At 33.8% G+C, this 12,248-nt stretch overlaps 1 protein-coding gene across 6 annotated transcripts; it reads left to right on the plus strand.

Moving 5' to 3' along the window:
* Positions 1-396: 396 nt before the first annotated feature.
* Positions 397-6,247, plus strand: LOC145797426 (GTP-binding protein-like protein). Of its 6 annotated transcripts, none has more exons than XR_014338979.1 (11): positions 397-730; positions 1,570-1,758; positions 1,903-1,956; positions 2,639-2,749; positions 3,693-3,755; positions 3,867-4,121; positions 4,363-4,501; positions 4,598-4,625; positions 4,872-4,942; positions 5,196-5,255; positions 5,910-6,247. XR_014338979.1 is itself a non-coding variant. In XM_082884552.1 (11 exons), exons 1-10 carry the CDS (start codon positions 515-517, stop codon positions 5,207-5,209), a joined length of 1,236 nt encoding a protein of 411 aa, XP_082740678.1. In that variant the 5' UTR covers positions 402-514; the 3' UTR covers positions 5,210-5,255; positions 5,910-6,247. The 6 variants fall into 6 exon arrangements, 4 of the variants coding, with proteins under 4 accessions (XP_082740678.1, XP_082740677.1, XP_082740680.1 ...); XR_014338980.1 differs by having other exon boundaries at positions 402-730; positions 4,872-5,030; XM_082884552.1 differs by having other exon boundaries at positions 402-730; positions 4,363-4,509; positions 4,872-5,030.
* The last annotated feature ends 6,001 nt before the right edge of the window (positions 6,248-12,248 follow it).

Genomic DNA, 12,248 nt, shown 5'->3' on the forward strand with positions numbered 1-12,248 from the left:
AAAAAAATTCTTTTAGATATATATATATATATATATATATATATTTTAAAGTATTTTTCATATATTTATTTAATTTTAGTGGGAGTACTAAGGCCAAGTTTGGCAAGTCTAGAATAAGTCAAAAAGTCAAAAAATTACTCAAAAAGTTAAAAAGTTAACACTATTCACCAAAAGTCAACAATTACAGCTGCACAACTCCCAATTCTAATTTTTTCTTACAAATCAATTTTTACAATTTTTTATTACACATTTTTCTATAAAAAGTCAAAAGTTAACCCAAACATCTATATTTTCTTCTTCAATTTTTTAGTTAAAAAAAAACAAAAAAATACAATTATTTAGGACACCCCAAACCACCCCTAATTATTTTTGGATGGGATGGGATGGGGGTGGGGTGGGGTGGGGTGGGTGGAGTTGAGGGAGGGAGGAGAAGATATAAAGCAAAGAAGTGAGGCGGCTGGCTATCTTGTCTTTCTTCTTCTTCTTCTTCTTCTTCTTCATTCCTACATACACAATGGCGAGGGTAGCGTGTCATCATCTAATAGCTCCAGCGGTGTCTCTTCCATGGAAGAACTCATCCCTCTTCTTCTCTCGAAACATTGCACAAACCTCTCACTTCCAGAGGCATTTCTCATCTTCATCTTCCTCTTCCTCCAAGATTAGCATGACCTTGAAAGCCGGCATAGTCGGTCTCCCTAATGTCGGCAAATCTACTCTCTTCAACGCCGTTGTGAGTTCTCTCTCTCTCTCTCTCTCTCTCTCTCTCTCTCTCTCTAGCAAGCAAGCACACTCGTTCATGCCCAAAATCTCGATGATTTTTCGTTTTACTTGAATTCATTCAGTTGAGGAGTTAATTCGCCTCGATGTTATAGTTTACTGGACTAAGTAAGTTTCCTCGAAACTGTTTTTAATTTGGAGGATTGGCATTCATAGTTTGCTTGGTAATTTCTAAATTAAAGAATCAGTGTTCCAAAAGTTAACAAATGGATCAAGTTGTGTGATTCGTAGTCGTGACAATTTGTGTATTTTGTCATCTCTCTAACCACGCTAGGTCGATTTCATTTCTAATGACAAATATAGAGTCATAATCACCCTTTTGGTTATGAAGAAATTATTTACTTGTTTTTTTAAATGGCAACACTCGCAACACAATTGCGTATAATTTCTTGTCCAACTCCTATTGAAAAAAAGAAAGAAAGGTGCCAGGGAGAGCAGGTGATGGGTTTTTCTCATGTTAATTGGATATCTATCTAGACTGTATCTCCGCTGTTTCACTTGAGGATGAATGAATCCATTTGCATAACTACACATGGGTTAGGCTGTGCACGATTTAGGACAAATATCAGGTGGTCTAGAGACTTACAAACACAGCACATTTCTAGCCTTCTATGCGAGGACCAATTATGTATTGTAACCTGTGATACAAGAAACTTTGCTTCAATTACTTAGTTTGATGAGGTTTTTTCCTGCGTTAATGGTTGGGGGACAGTTACTTTGTCTGATTCTTAGCATTGATGCTTCCTTGGTAGGTTTATCTACTATTCATATTGAGGCTTATCCTTTTTGCAGGTTGAAAATGGAAAGGCTCAGGCTGCTAATTTTCCCTTTTGTACCATAGAGCCGAATGTAGGTATTGTTGCTGTTCCAGATCCTCGGCTCCATGTGCTTTCTGCTCTATGCAATTCTCAACGAGCTGTCCCAGCATCAATAGAACTCGTAGATATTGCTGGCCTTGTGAAGGGAGCCAGTCAAGGGGAGGTGAGAATACTCGAGTCATTTTACTGGCACTGATGTTTCTTGGTGTCAGTCAAATATCCATGTTGTGTTGTCTTTTTAGATTATTTTGGCATGTGAATGCTGTGTTGTAATGGATATTTTCTTTATCAAATTGTCTAATTACAGGGTTTGGGTAATAAATTCTTATCGCATATCCGTGAAGTTGACTCCATTCTTCAGGTTTTGGCTATTTCATGTACCTATTTCTAGCTTTCTGTAGTGCATTGTGAAAATTTTATCAAAGCATAATAAGATGCTCATGCAATTCCCTTTTAGTATGAGTGGTTCCTGATCTCGATGCAAAATTCACAAATTGAATTGTAGGAATGTATTATTTTATGTATTCCTTCCCTCCTCCTCTCTTTCTCTTGGTCTGCCCCTCTGCGTATGCGTGCATGTATAAGCATGTATAGTTCAATACTTGCTCTATGTATAATTTTTTACATGAGCAGCATCTCCTGTTCAAATTCCCGAAACATGGTTAATTCATAATTCATGTTTCGACTAGTATGATTCAATTCTTTATTTCAAACCAAATTTTCAAGTTTGAACTATGTTAATGCTGTGTTTGGTTGGGCGATTTGGAGAGGGATTTGGAAAGGGAAATGGAAAATGTAGGTGAAATGTGAATAAAACATGCCTATATTTCATCTAGTTTTACACACCTTTTCCCTTTTCTTTTCCAAATCCCTCCTCAAATCCCCCAACCAAACACAGCATAAGTGTTTAAGACAATGTATCTTTGTACAGGCCCAACCCAACTTTAGAAGAGTGCCAACATATTTCCATCAACTGAAAGTGTATCATATCATACATATTCCATTCTATGTTTTTTGAAAACACACATTCATTACTGTTACAGGTTGTACGTTGTTTTGAGGATAATGACGTTGTTCATGTGAATGGGAAAGTTGATCCAAAGTCCGATATTGATGTTATAAACTTAGAGCTTGTCTTCTCAGATTTGGACCAGGTATGCTATTAGAAAATTTTGCACTATTATAGTACTTCTGAGACCTAATTTATGTTGTAAAAGAAAAAAAAAGGGAGGGGATAGTAGTATCAGGTTCATCATTCATGATTAATGATTACTCGTGAGATTGGGTTACCATTTGATAGATTTTATCTGTGTTATATAAATGTTTCCTATAATTTTTCGTTTGAAGCTTTGTTATATAGTTGTACTGCTCATAAAAATTATTTTAATATTTTGTTCACCTTCTCATTCATAGAACCAGTGCTGCTGGGTTGAGTTCTTCTTCACAACTGAATGATTGATGGACCAAATTAAATTTTAAAGAACAAAATTCTTTTTATGCCTCTGTGGTTTTAGCCTGGAACATTTTACTCCCTGACATTTAAATGTTATGCAATTCACACATGTGGTTTGGGACTTTTATACCTTCCTCACTATAACATTGTCTTCCACCCTCTTCATTTTATGACGACCACTACCACTGTATTTAAACCCACCATCACCCATGGAGTAAAAGAAGGAAGTTGGGAAGTGGGGTGAGGACATGGCACTCTATCAGTTTCTTATTTATGCCAAATTACTTTTTAAACTTTGAATTGTTTTTGGGTAAGCACTTTTTAAACTTTGAATCTCTTCTACACTGCAGTAAATGACAGGGATATTAGGGGAAGAGTGAGAGGGTCACTTCTCCTTCTATGTAGTAATTGATTCATGACATTTATCTTATTTATTAGAAGCTTCCCTGGAACCCAGCACCTCTAGTTAACTTACATGAGGTCCTAAAGCCCCATTGACCTATATGCTTAAAAAATGACAAATGGCTTGAAAGTCTTTGTTCTGAACATCTCTCTATATTGTTGCGCCTCTGTAGCATATATCAATCACATGCTAAAATAATATGATCTGATAAAACTGAATTGTATCTATACAAGCAATGCAGATTGAGAAAAGAATGGAGAAACTCAAAAAAGGCAAACCTAAAGATTCACAATCTAAACTTAAGGTAAAATAATTGTTGAGGCTTCCATAATGACTTCATCATTCTTGATTTGATATCAGCTAAATGTACTGACTGTGGTTCTGGGCATTTTGGCTGCAATATTTTTAATTGCAGGAGGAAGCAGAAAAGTCTGCCCTGGAAAGAATTCAGCAGGCACTAATGGATGGAAAACCAGCACGATCAGTACCTTTAACAGATTTTGAGAAAGATGCTGTAAAACATCTTTGTTTACTTACAGTGAAGCCTATCATATATGTAGCAAATGTGGCAGAATCTGATCTAGCAGCGCCCGAAGATAATCCTCATGTCAAAGAAGTGATGAATCTTGCATCTGAGTTACAATCTGGACTAGTAACAATCTCAGCACAGGTTTGGTGACCTTTCAGCAGAAGCTTTTCCAATCTGAATTTGGGGGTAGTATATTTACTCCAGAATGTGAGGGGCAGGGCGTTAACTTGCCATATTCGACTGCATCGTTTTTTTTTTTTTATAAATTTTTTCCCATTAGTCTATTTAGTTGTTCATTGATCTATGTATAACTGTTTTTGACTGTAGTGTTCGTTTGTTATTCATTCCACCAGGCAACTAAATATGCCGTTTGTCATTGCAGGTTGAGTCAGAGCTTACTGAACTTCCATTGGAAGAAAGAACAGAATATTTGGAGTCTCTTGGTGTTGATGAAAGTGGCCTTGGAAATCTCATTAGAACAACATATGGCCTTTTAGGACTGCGTACATACTTCACATCTGGTGAGAAGGTGTAGTCCAGAAATGCTTTTTCTCATTTAGTTAACATGATGTTTCTTTGATACTTAGTACTTACGGGTCATTTTGTTGTGTCTACAGGAAACAAAGGCATGGACCATACTTGCAGGTTAGTATTGGTTTTTCATTTTAAATGAGTTTACTTTAGCTGGTGTTGTAGCTAGATTTCCTTGAAGTTAGTATCAGATGCATGCAGCATTTTTTGTTAAATAGTATCAGAAGGAGATTGAACAACGGTTTGTTGACATAATTTATCTTTAGATGGATCTAACAATGTGAAGTATCCCTTTTGCGGACCGTATCAATTATCTTGAGTATAAATTGTTAGTCTAATTAATATTCTTTATTGAGTTAGGAATGACTGCCCCTCAAGCTGCTGGAGTTATTCATTCTGACTTTGAGAAGGGTTTCATCCGAGCAGAGACAGTAAGCATGAGAAATATTGAATTCTTTTCTGTGCACTACTCTGGTTCTTGTTTATATGTTCGAAGCAAGAATAAGATGGAGCCTGTTGGTATGGAACAAACGTGGAAATGACTTTAACATTGCACCCCCTTGGATTATGTTGTTCATACATGTGCCTTGGCCATTTTTATTTTGTTATCTATCTTACTGTCATGCATGTTGCCTCTATATCTGGTCAACCACACAATAATTATGTGATGCATTTGCTTCTCAGGTTGCTTACAATGATTTTGTTGCCGCTGGTTCATTTGCGGCTGCAAGGGAGAAAGGGCTTGTAAGTCGTTGCCTTACTTTTAGCTTTTACAGATTCACATGCTGTTTTAGCTTTTGCTCACTTCACAAAGCACATATTGTTTTAGGCCCATGCATGAAAATTTACTTGTGGACAAGGCCATCAGAAGTTCTTTTGTACTTGTGAATCAGAAGTAAATGTAACTTGGAGCTCCTGGAAAGTGGTTTTATGGAAATATTTCACTGTCAACCAAAAAAGTTGAAAATTCACATGTACCCCCCAAAAAAGTTGAAAATTCAATCGGCATCAGAACTTTAATGCTGCTTCTCTTCGTTTCAGAAAAGTTCTCAAGATTTTATGCTGTACTCTTTGTTGTTATTTTTAAAATACGTGAAACTTCACTGGCCCTGAGGTGGCTTTACATCTGGGCTGTATCACCTTTCCGAAAATCACATTCATATGCCAGCAGCACACTACTATTATCTGGGAGAAGTTTATCCAGATAAACAGAAGAGAATGAAAAATCGAGGATAGTTTGAATTGACATTTTGTAAAATCCATGCTACCATGTAATTCAGTAATACACACACGTACACTATGCTCTCACATGCATAAAGTGGCTCAGCCACCACCAACACCACCTAGGACTCTCTTGCAAGATCAAGGTGATTTACAAGAACTATTTGGATCATGCAGTTGAGATCAGAGGGAAAAGAGTATATTGTAAAAGAAGGGGATGTGATGCTGTTTCGTTTCAATGTCTGATCAGAACATTGGGGAATGCTGGAACTTGTTATTTTGCCCAATCATGCTAAGCTGTATTTTGAGATGCATAGCCCAATTCATTTGAAGGTCATGGAGATTTTCAGAAGTGGAGATTGTCTTAAATTTGATAGCCAGTGCTTACTTCATTGAGTTTACATAATCTGAAATTGTTTTAAAGTGAAGAGTCACAAGTTTTGCTTGTAGAGAACTTAATTGGTTCATTTATCTTGTCAGTTATATTATATATTATAAATTTTTTACAAGAAAAAGGGAAGAATCCAGGCGATGTGAACTCTGTGATTTTAGTATCTCTCATTGTTGTATCAATTTTTTCGTTTTAATTCTTAAATTACCTTAAATACATTTTGCAGAAGGTTATTTTGATGTGGAGTTGTGTAGAGCCTCTTATTCTACTGTTCCTAGTCTTCATTTCCTTGTTATTGACTCACCAATTTTTATCATCTAATCTGTTCAAATCCGCTCACCTTTTCAAACTGCCCAAGTTGATTTGAATGAGTTGGAGAGTTTGAGTCGGTGCAAGTTGATGAGTAGACAGTTTTTTTGCACCTGTAGCTTCAACATTGCAAAAATCAAGTAAAGATTGGTGCAGGGTTGAAGGTGAGGTGTCCTAATCAGTAATTGATGGCATCATTTGTGTTGATTTTGCTTTCCCAAATGACTGAAGAGAAAGGATAGGATGGGTGGGGTTATCTTTCTCTATTCTTTTCGTTCTTAATAAATAATTCTCTTTGGTTGATTTGATGGTTGATGCTTTTGCTTCTAAGCAAGCACTATGCTTTGCTGTTTTCACTTTGAAGCTAAGCTGGAAAACAAGTTTCATTATAGTTCCCATATAATTTAAGCTGGAAAACCAGTTTCTTGTATTTTTTTTAATGCCAGAAATCGAAAATTAGATTGTCACCTGAATTGTACAAAAAAAAATTGACTTTTTTGCACTTTCCATCACTCCCATCCCATGTTAAATTTAGAAAAGGATTTATTTATTTATTTATTCACTTTCATGCCCTTTAACCAAACTCACCCTAAAATTGTGTTTGTGTTTGGATCTAAGATTTAGGAGTGAAGGAAAAAAGAAAAGAGAAGCAAAAAAGTGATATAAAATTTAAACTTATATTTTATTTACATTATTTTTTATTTTTCTCTTTCTAAAATTCTTCCTAAATTAATATCCAAACATAACCTAAAAGAAACTATTGGGAGACAGAAAGTGTACTAAAGTTAAGTATCACACCCCTTGTTTCTCTTTTATGTATTTTTTGTGTTATGGAATAATACTGTTTTCAATAGGTTCTTGTTCTTCAATGAAGAATGGGCAAATTACATTTTGCCCATCAACTAATGTGCAATTGATCCTAACCAGTAGGCAAGGCAGGATCTTACGTTGCAAAACTTCTTTTTATTTTTAAGATTGAGCTTGAATCTTGAAATAATTTTATATATTTATTAGTATTATTATTACAAATTTGAAACCCAAACACAATAATATTTTTTATTTTAAGAATAGTTTAGTAAATGAAAATTAATAAGATAAATATGGTTCTCTTGCTGAGCATAAATATGTTTGACTGGAGATAGCTAGCAGGTACTTGTTTCTTTCTGAACACAGCAAAGAAGTCGATGCAGTTGTGCGGCTTAGGTCATTGCTGTGATAGGATCATTATACCTTAGTTTAGGTGACCAAATTGTTTTTATTTTTTAGTAACAACAGCATGAAACCCAACATTATTATTGAAACAATAGAAAACCAAAATCCATAGTCCAAAATAAGTTAAATAAAATATTTCTCCAAAGACGCTAATTAATTTCTCAATCACTCCAAGGTTGCACCCAATTTTACTAGGTCACACACCATGTCATGAACATGCAAGTAATTTTAGGAGGCCACACACCATGTCACGAATGAACATACAAGTGGCGGCTGTCTGTGCTTGGTTGGACTAATAAATTATTAATTAAATAAGTGGCTCTTTGATTAATTTATAAAAAAAAATAATGGAAGAACCATGTGACGGAAAAAATTTAGGTATATGGGATTGTTTTGGAAAGATGATTAAAAAGTAATTTTTAAATTTTTTTTAAAAAAAATTTGTAAAAAATTAATAAAATTTAAAATAAATTAAAAATAAAAAAATGACTTTTAATCAACTTCCAAAATAATTTAAAATTGTGAACGTGCATAGCTCTTGTCACCTTCCCATTAATGGCCGAGGCAGTTTTTCAAGCTTCCACTCCATTGGTGGGACAGACACACATTGTCATTTGCTGTTACATGTATATACTAAAAATTATTAATTTTAATATATATATATATATATATATATATAAAACAAATTAAAACAAGTTAAATAAACTAAACAAGTTAAATAAACTAAATTAAATAAAAATAAATAAATAAACTTATAAATAGAATATTTTAAATAAGAACAGATAAAATAAACTTACAATCATTTACTGAAAGTAATCGAAAAATACATAATTGCTTATTGGAAGTAACTGGAAAATACAGTTTATACTTGCATTCTTAAAAACTGAATTTTAAAACAGCAAACTAAATTTTTTTACAGAAACTGAGAGAAACTGCGAAAGAAAATTATGAACTCTTTCCTACTCTGAATTGGCCTTGACTGAGGAGCTTCTTTTCTAGGCAAAGTGGATAACTGTTAAGCTTGTGAACTTGGAGTTGTGAGGCCCGTGACTGGAGCTGTGAGGGTTGTGACTTCAAAAGGTAGAAAATGCTGTGAAACTTGTGATTTCTAAAAAACCTGAAAATAAGAGGTGCTGAGAGCATCTTTCTGTGATCGAGAACTTTTTTACTTTTTTTAATTTTTTTTTTATATTTATTCTTGCAGTGAGGGAACGTGACTTGCCAGTTGACTGATGGGGAATCAATATATATATATATATATATATATCAGCAGCTTTTCTCAAAGTAAGAGTGGTGACTGAAGCTGATGTATATATATGGAATCTAATGACTTTTTTAGGCATATGGGTCCAGAGCATCTTGGAATTGTGGACTATGATTGGTTAAGGCTTCAGAGGAGGTTGAATTATCCGAGGCTTCATCTTCAATTTGTGATTTTGCTTGGGCGATCAATAATTTGGCCATTTAGATCAATTCATTATTAGAGGTTGACTTGGGCTTTGTTTTGGGCTTGGCCTTGGATGACTTGGATTTGGAAGGTTCAATGCTGGTTGATGGGCTTCTAAGCCTGACTGTAGTGAGAGGAAGTAGGCTTCCTTATGTGACTGAAGCATTTGAGTTTTGCTGAGACTTGACCATTGCAGGAGTTGGGGCATAAATGTTAACTGGAAATTCCTACTGGACTTGTTCAATAATACGATGGGCTTTGAATGCATCCCACCATTTAACAAAATGTTGACGACTGACTATGTTATTGGAAAGATTGTATTACCATTTAAAAATCCAAAGGACTTTATATTTGGCCATGAAATGGAGTAACCAAGGAAACTGACTTTTATGCTGGCTGAGCTTGTAAATTGAAGATAAGTAATTGACTTATTTTATTAACTCAGAAGGGATGATGTTTGGGATGGCACCATGCTGTGACCACCATCTCAAGAACCAAGAAGGGAATTTTGATTTGAATTTGTGGTCAAATAAGAAAAATCAAGAATGACTATATGACTCATTTTGATGTAAGAGGATTTTCAACCAAGCATCAATGTAATCATAGTAACTATATTGTATATCATGGTTGGGAAGGTCTCGAAGTAGAAAAGGGAGACCCCATTCTTCCATGGAAATAATATTATGAATGTATAAGGAATGATAAATGATTTTACTGGTCTGAACTCGATCATAGATAGGTTTAATGACTATTGACTTATGGTGGAAAAGAATATCCTTATAAAAGGTTATTGACTTATCGGGATGGGAATGAATGAAATGTCATCCATTAGGGAAATTAGATTTGACTAAATCAAGAACATTATGGATATTTTTGTGGACTGGTTCTTTGTAAAAAAGATTGAATGACTGTTTAAGAACATAATCTGTTCTTGGGGTAGACTTGTTAGGAGGCATAGGCGTAATTGACTGGCAAGCAAAATGGTCTGAAGCTAAAGCCAAAGTGTAACTAGGTTTAGGAATATTACTAAGAATTTGGTATCGGTTCACTAGATCAATTAGAGGTGCAACAATGGGTTGACTAGGTGGCACAATGACAAGAGTTTTGTAGGAGGTTTGTGGCTTGACATCTGTAAGAAAAATGACAGAAGTAGATTAGCATCCACTGAGAACATCTAATCTATTCATATAAAAGTTAACTAGATTAGTGTAATGAGCAATGAAATCGTGATAACTTCTAATCTGATTGAATTGAAGGTAAGGGTCTAGATGAAGGTACATGTCATTTTGTAGTGACTTTAAATAGCATATTTTAAATTTATAATAGAGAATAGTTTTGCGGTATCTGGTGACTTGCAATATGTTTGTAGCACAATAAGGAGTAGGCATGATTTCCTTCCCCGATAATTTTTTGGCTAAAAGGGACACTTGGCAATATTTTGAACATCTTTTTCCAAAACATATTTAGCACTTTTGCAATCAACACGTAATAGGAATTTTTGATTTAAAATATCATCTTGAAATTTACTAATACATAAAACGATAGATAATTTTTTTTTTAAAAAGTATTATAATTTTTTTTGTGCTTTGTTCCAAACATCAGCATGAAAATGAACAGTTTGTTCAGATGACTGGGGAGTGATTTTCTGAAGGAGAATGCCACCATAACCAACATTAGAAGCATCAGTCTGAATAATTTTGAATGAATTTTCAGTAGGAATGCCAAGATAAGGCAAGGTCTTGACATATTTTTTGACTTGTTGAACAATAGCAGTATGAATAGAAGACCAAGGAGGAAGATTATCTTTCAACCTATCAAAAAAGGGTTGACAAGTTTTCTTAAGGTCTTTGTAAAATTCAGCAATGTAATTTAAGGAACCTAAAAACCGTTATAACTGGGTTTTGTCTAAAATTTCATCAGGGAATTTAGAAGCAAACTCAATAGATCAACTGATAGGAAGAATAGTACTTTGGTGGATATCATAGCCTAAGAATCTAACTTTAGTTTGGAATAGCTTAATCTTAGGAGCAGAAATAACTAGACCATTATATTTGATAATATAGAGAAAGGAATTAAGATGTTTCCAATGTTCATCGAGTGACTTAGAGAAAATGAGGATATCATCTGTGTAGACAATAGAAAAATGACTAAAGGGATTAAAAATTTCATTCATAATGTTTTGAAATTCACTAGGAACATTTTTTAATCCAAAGGGCATGACATTCCATTCGTAATGGCCAAAAGGTGTAATAAAGACAGTTTTATAGCGATCATTATGATGAATTTGTAATTGCCAAAATCTACATTTAAGATCAAATTTGCTAAAGATGACAGCTTGACAAAGTCATTTAATGAGATCTTTTTTATTAGGGATTGAATAGCGTATCCATTCTAAAACTTTGTTCAACGATTTACAATTAATGACCAATTGTGGAACACCACATTCAAGTTCAACATTTTTATTAACATAAAAAGCAGGGCAAGACCAAGGCGACTTACTATTACTAATGATTTTATTTTTTAATAATTCATTAATATTTTTTTTTGCACATTTCCACTAATTCATGATTCATTTGAATAGGTCGAGACTTAGTTGGAATTTGTCTTTCATTAAAAATTTTAATATAAGGGAGTGTAACTACATATTTTTTCCTATGCCAGAAAACACTAGGTAAAATAGAACAAACAGTATTTTCTAATTGGTTTTTAAATTTATCAATTTTTGATATAAGAATTGAATTAGTCAATTGAGTTTCAATTCTTTTGTATTTAACTTCTTCCTTGAGAAATTTGAGTTGTTTAGTTACTCAATTAGTAGATTGGGATATAAAATATTCTTTTAATTGATATAATTCTTTGATTTCAGGAGGAGACAAAAGTTTAAAAGTCATTGTTTGACCAAAAGCTTGTGTGGTTATTCCATGGTTAGTAATGGTAAATGAATATAGTAAAAAGATAAACAGAATTCCTAAGATGACTTTGTCGGTCATATTTTTGACTAGAACAAAGGATGTTTGAAAATAAACATTATTTTGACAAATATGTACTTTGGATAATTTATATTTAATATGCATTTGACTTCCATTAGCAGAACTTAATTGTTCACTAATTTTATGATAATATTTTGTGGGGATTAAACCTTCTTGAATACAATTTA

Source organism: Camellia sinensis, chromosome 8 (genome assembly GCF_055761805.1).
Source record: "Camellia sinensis isolate YWXY chromosome 8, ASM5576180v1, whole genome shotgun sequence".
In the NCBI taxonomy this organism is placed as follows: Eukaryota; Viridiplantae; Streptophyta; class Magnoliopsida; order Ericales; family Theaceae; genus Camellia; species Camellia sinensis.

Bases quoted from the DNA above. Each gene is read 5' to 3' on its own strand.
- LOC145797426 (XM_082884551.1), top strand. From the start codon at position 515: ATGGCGAGGGTAGCGTGTCATCATCTAATAGCTCCAGCGGTGTCTCTT. The intron at 1,759-1,902 runs GTGAGAATACTC...GTCTAATTACAG, and splicing joins AGGGAGCCAGTCAAGGGGAG to GGTTTGGGTAATAAATTCTT. The intron at 4,626-4,871 runs GTTAGTATTGGT...TTATTGAGTTAG, and splicing joins GGCATGGACCATACTTGCAG to GAATGACTGCCCCTCAAGCT.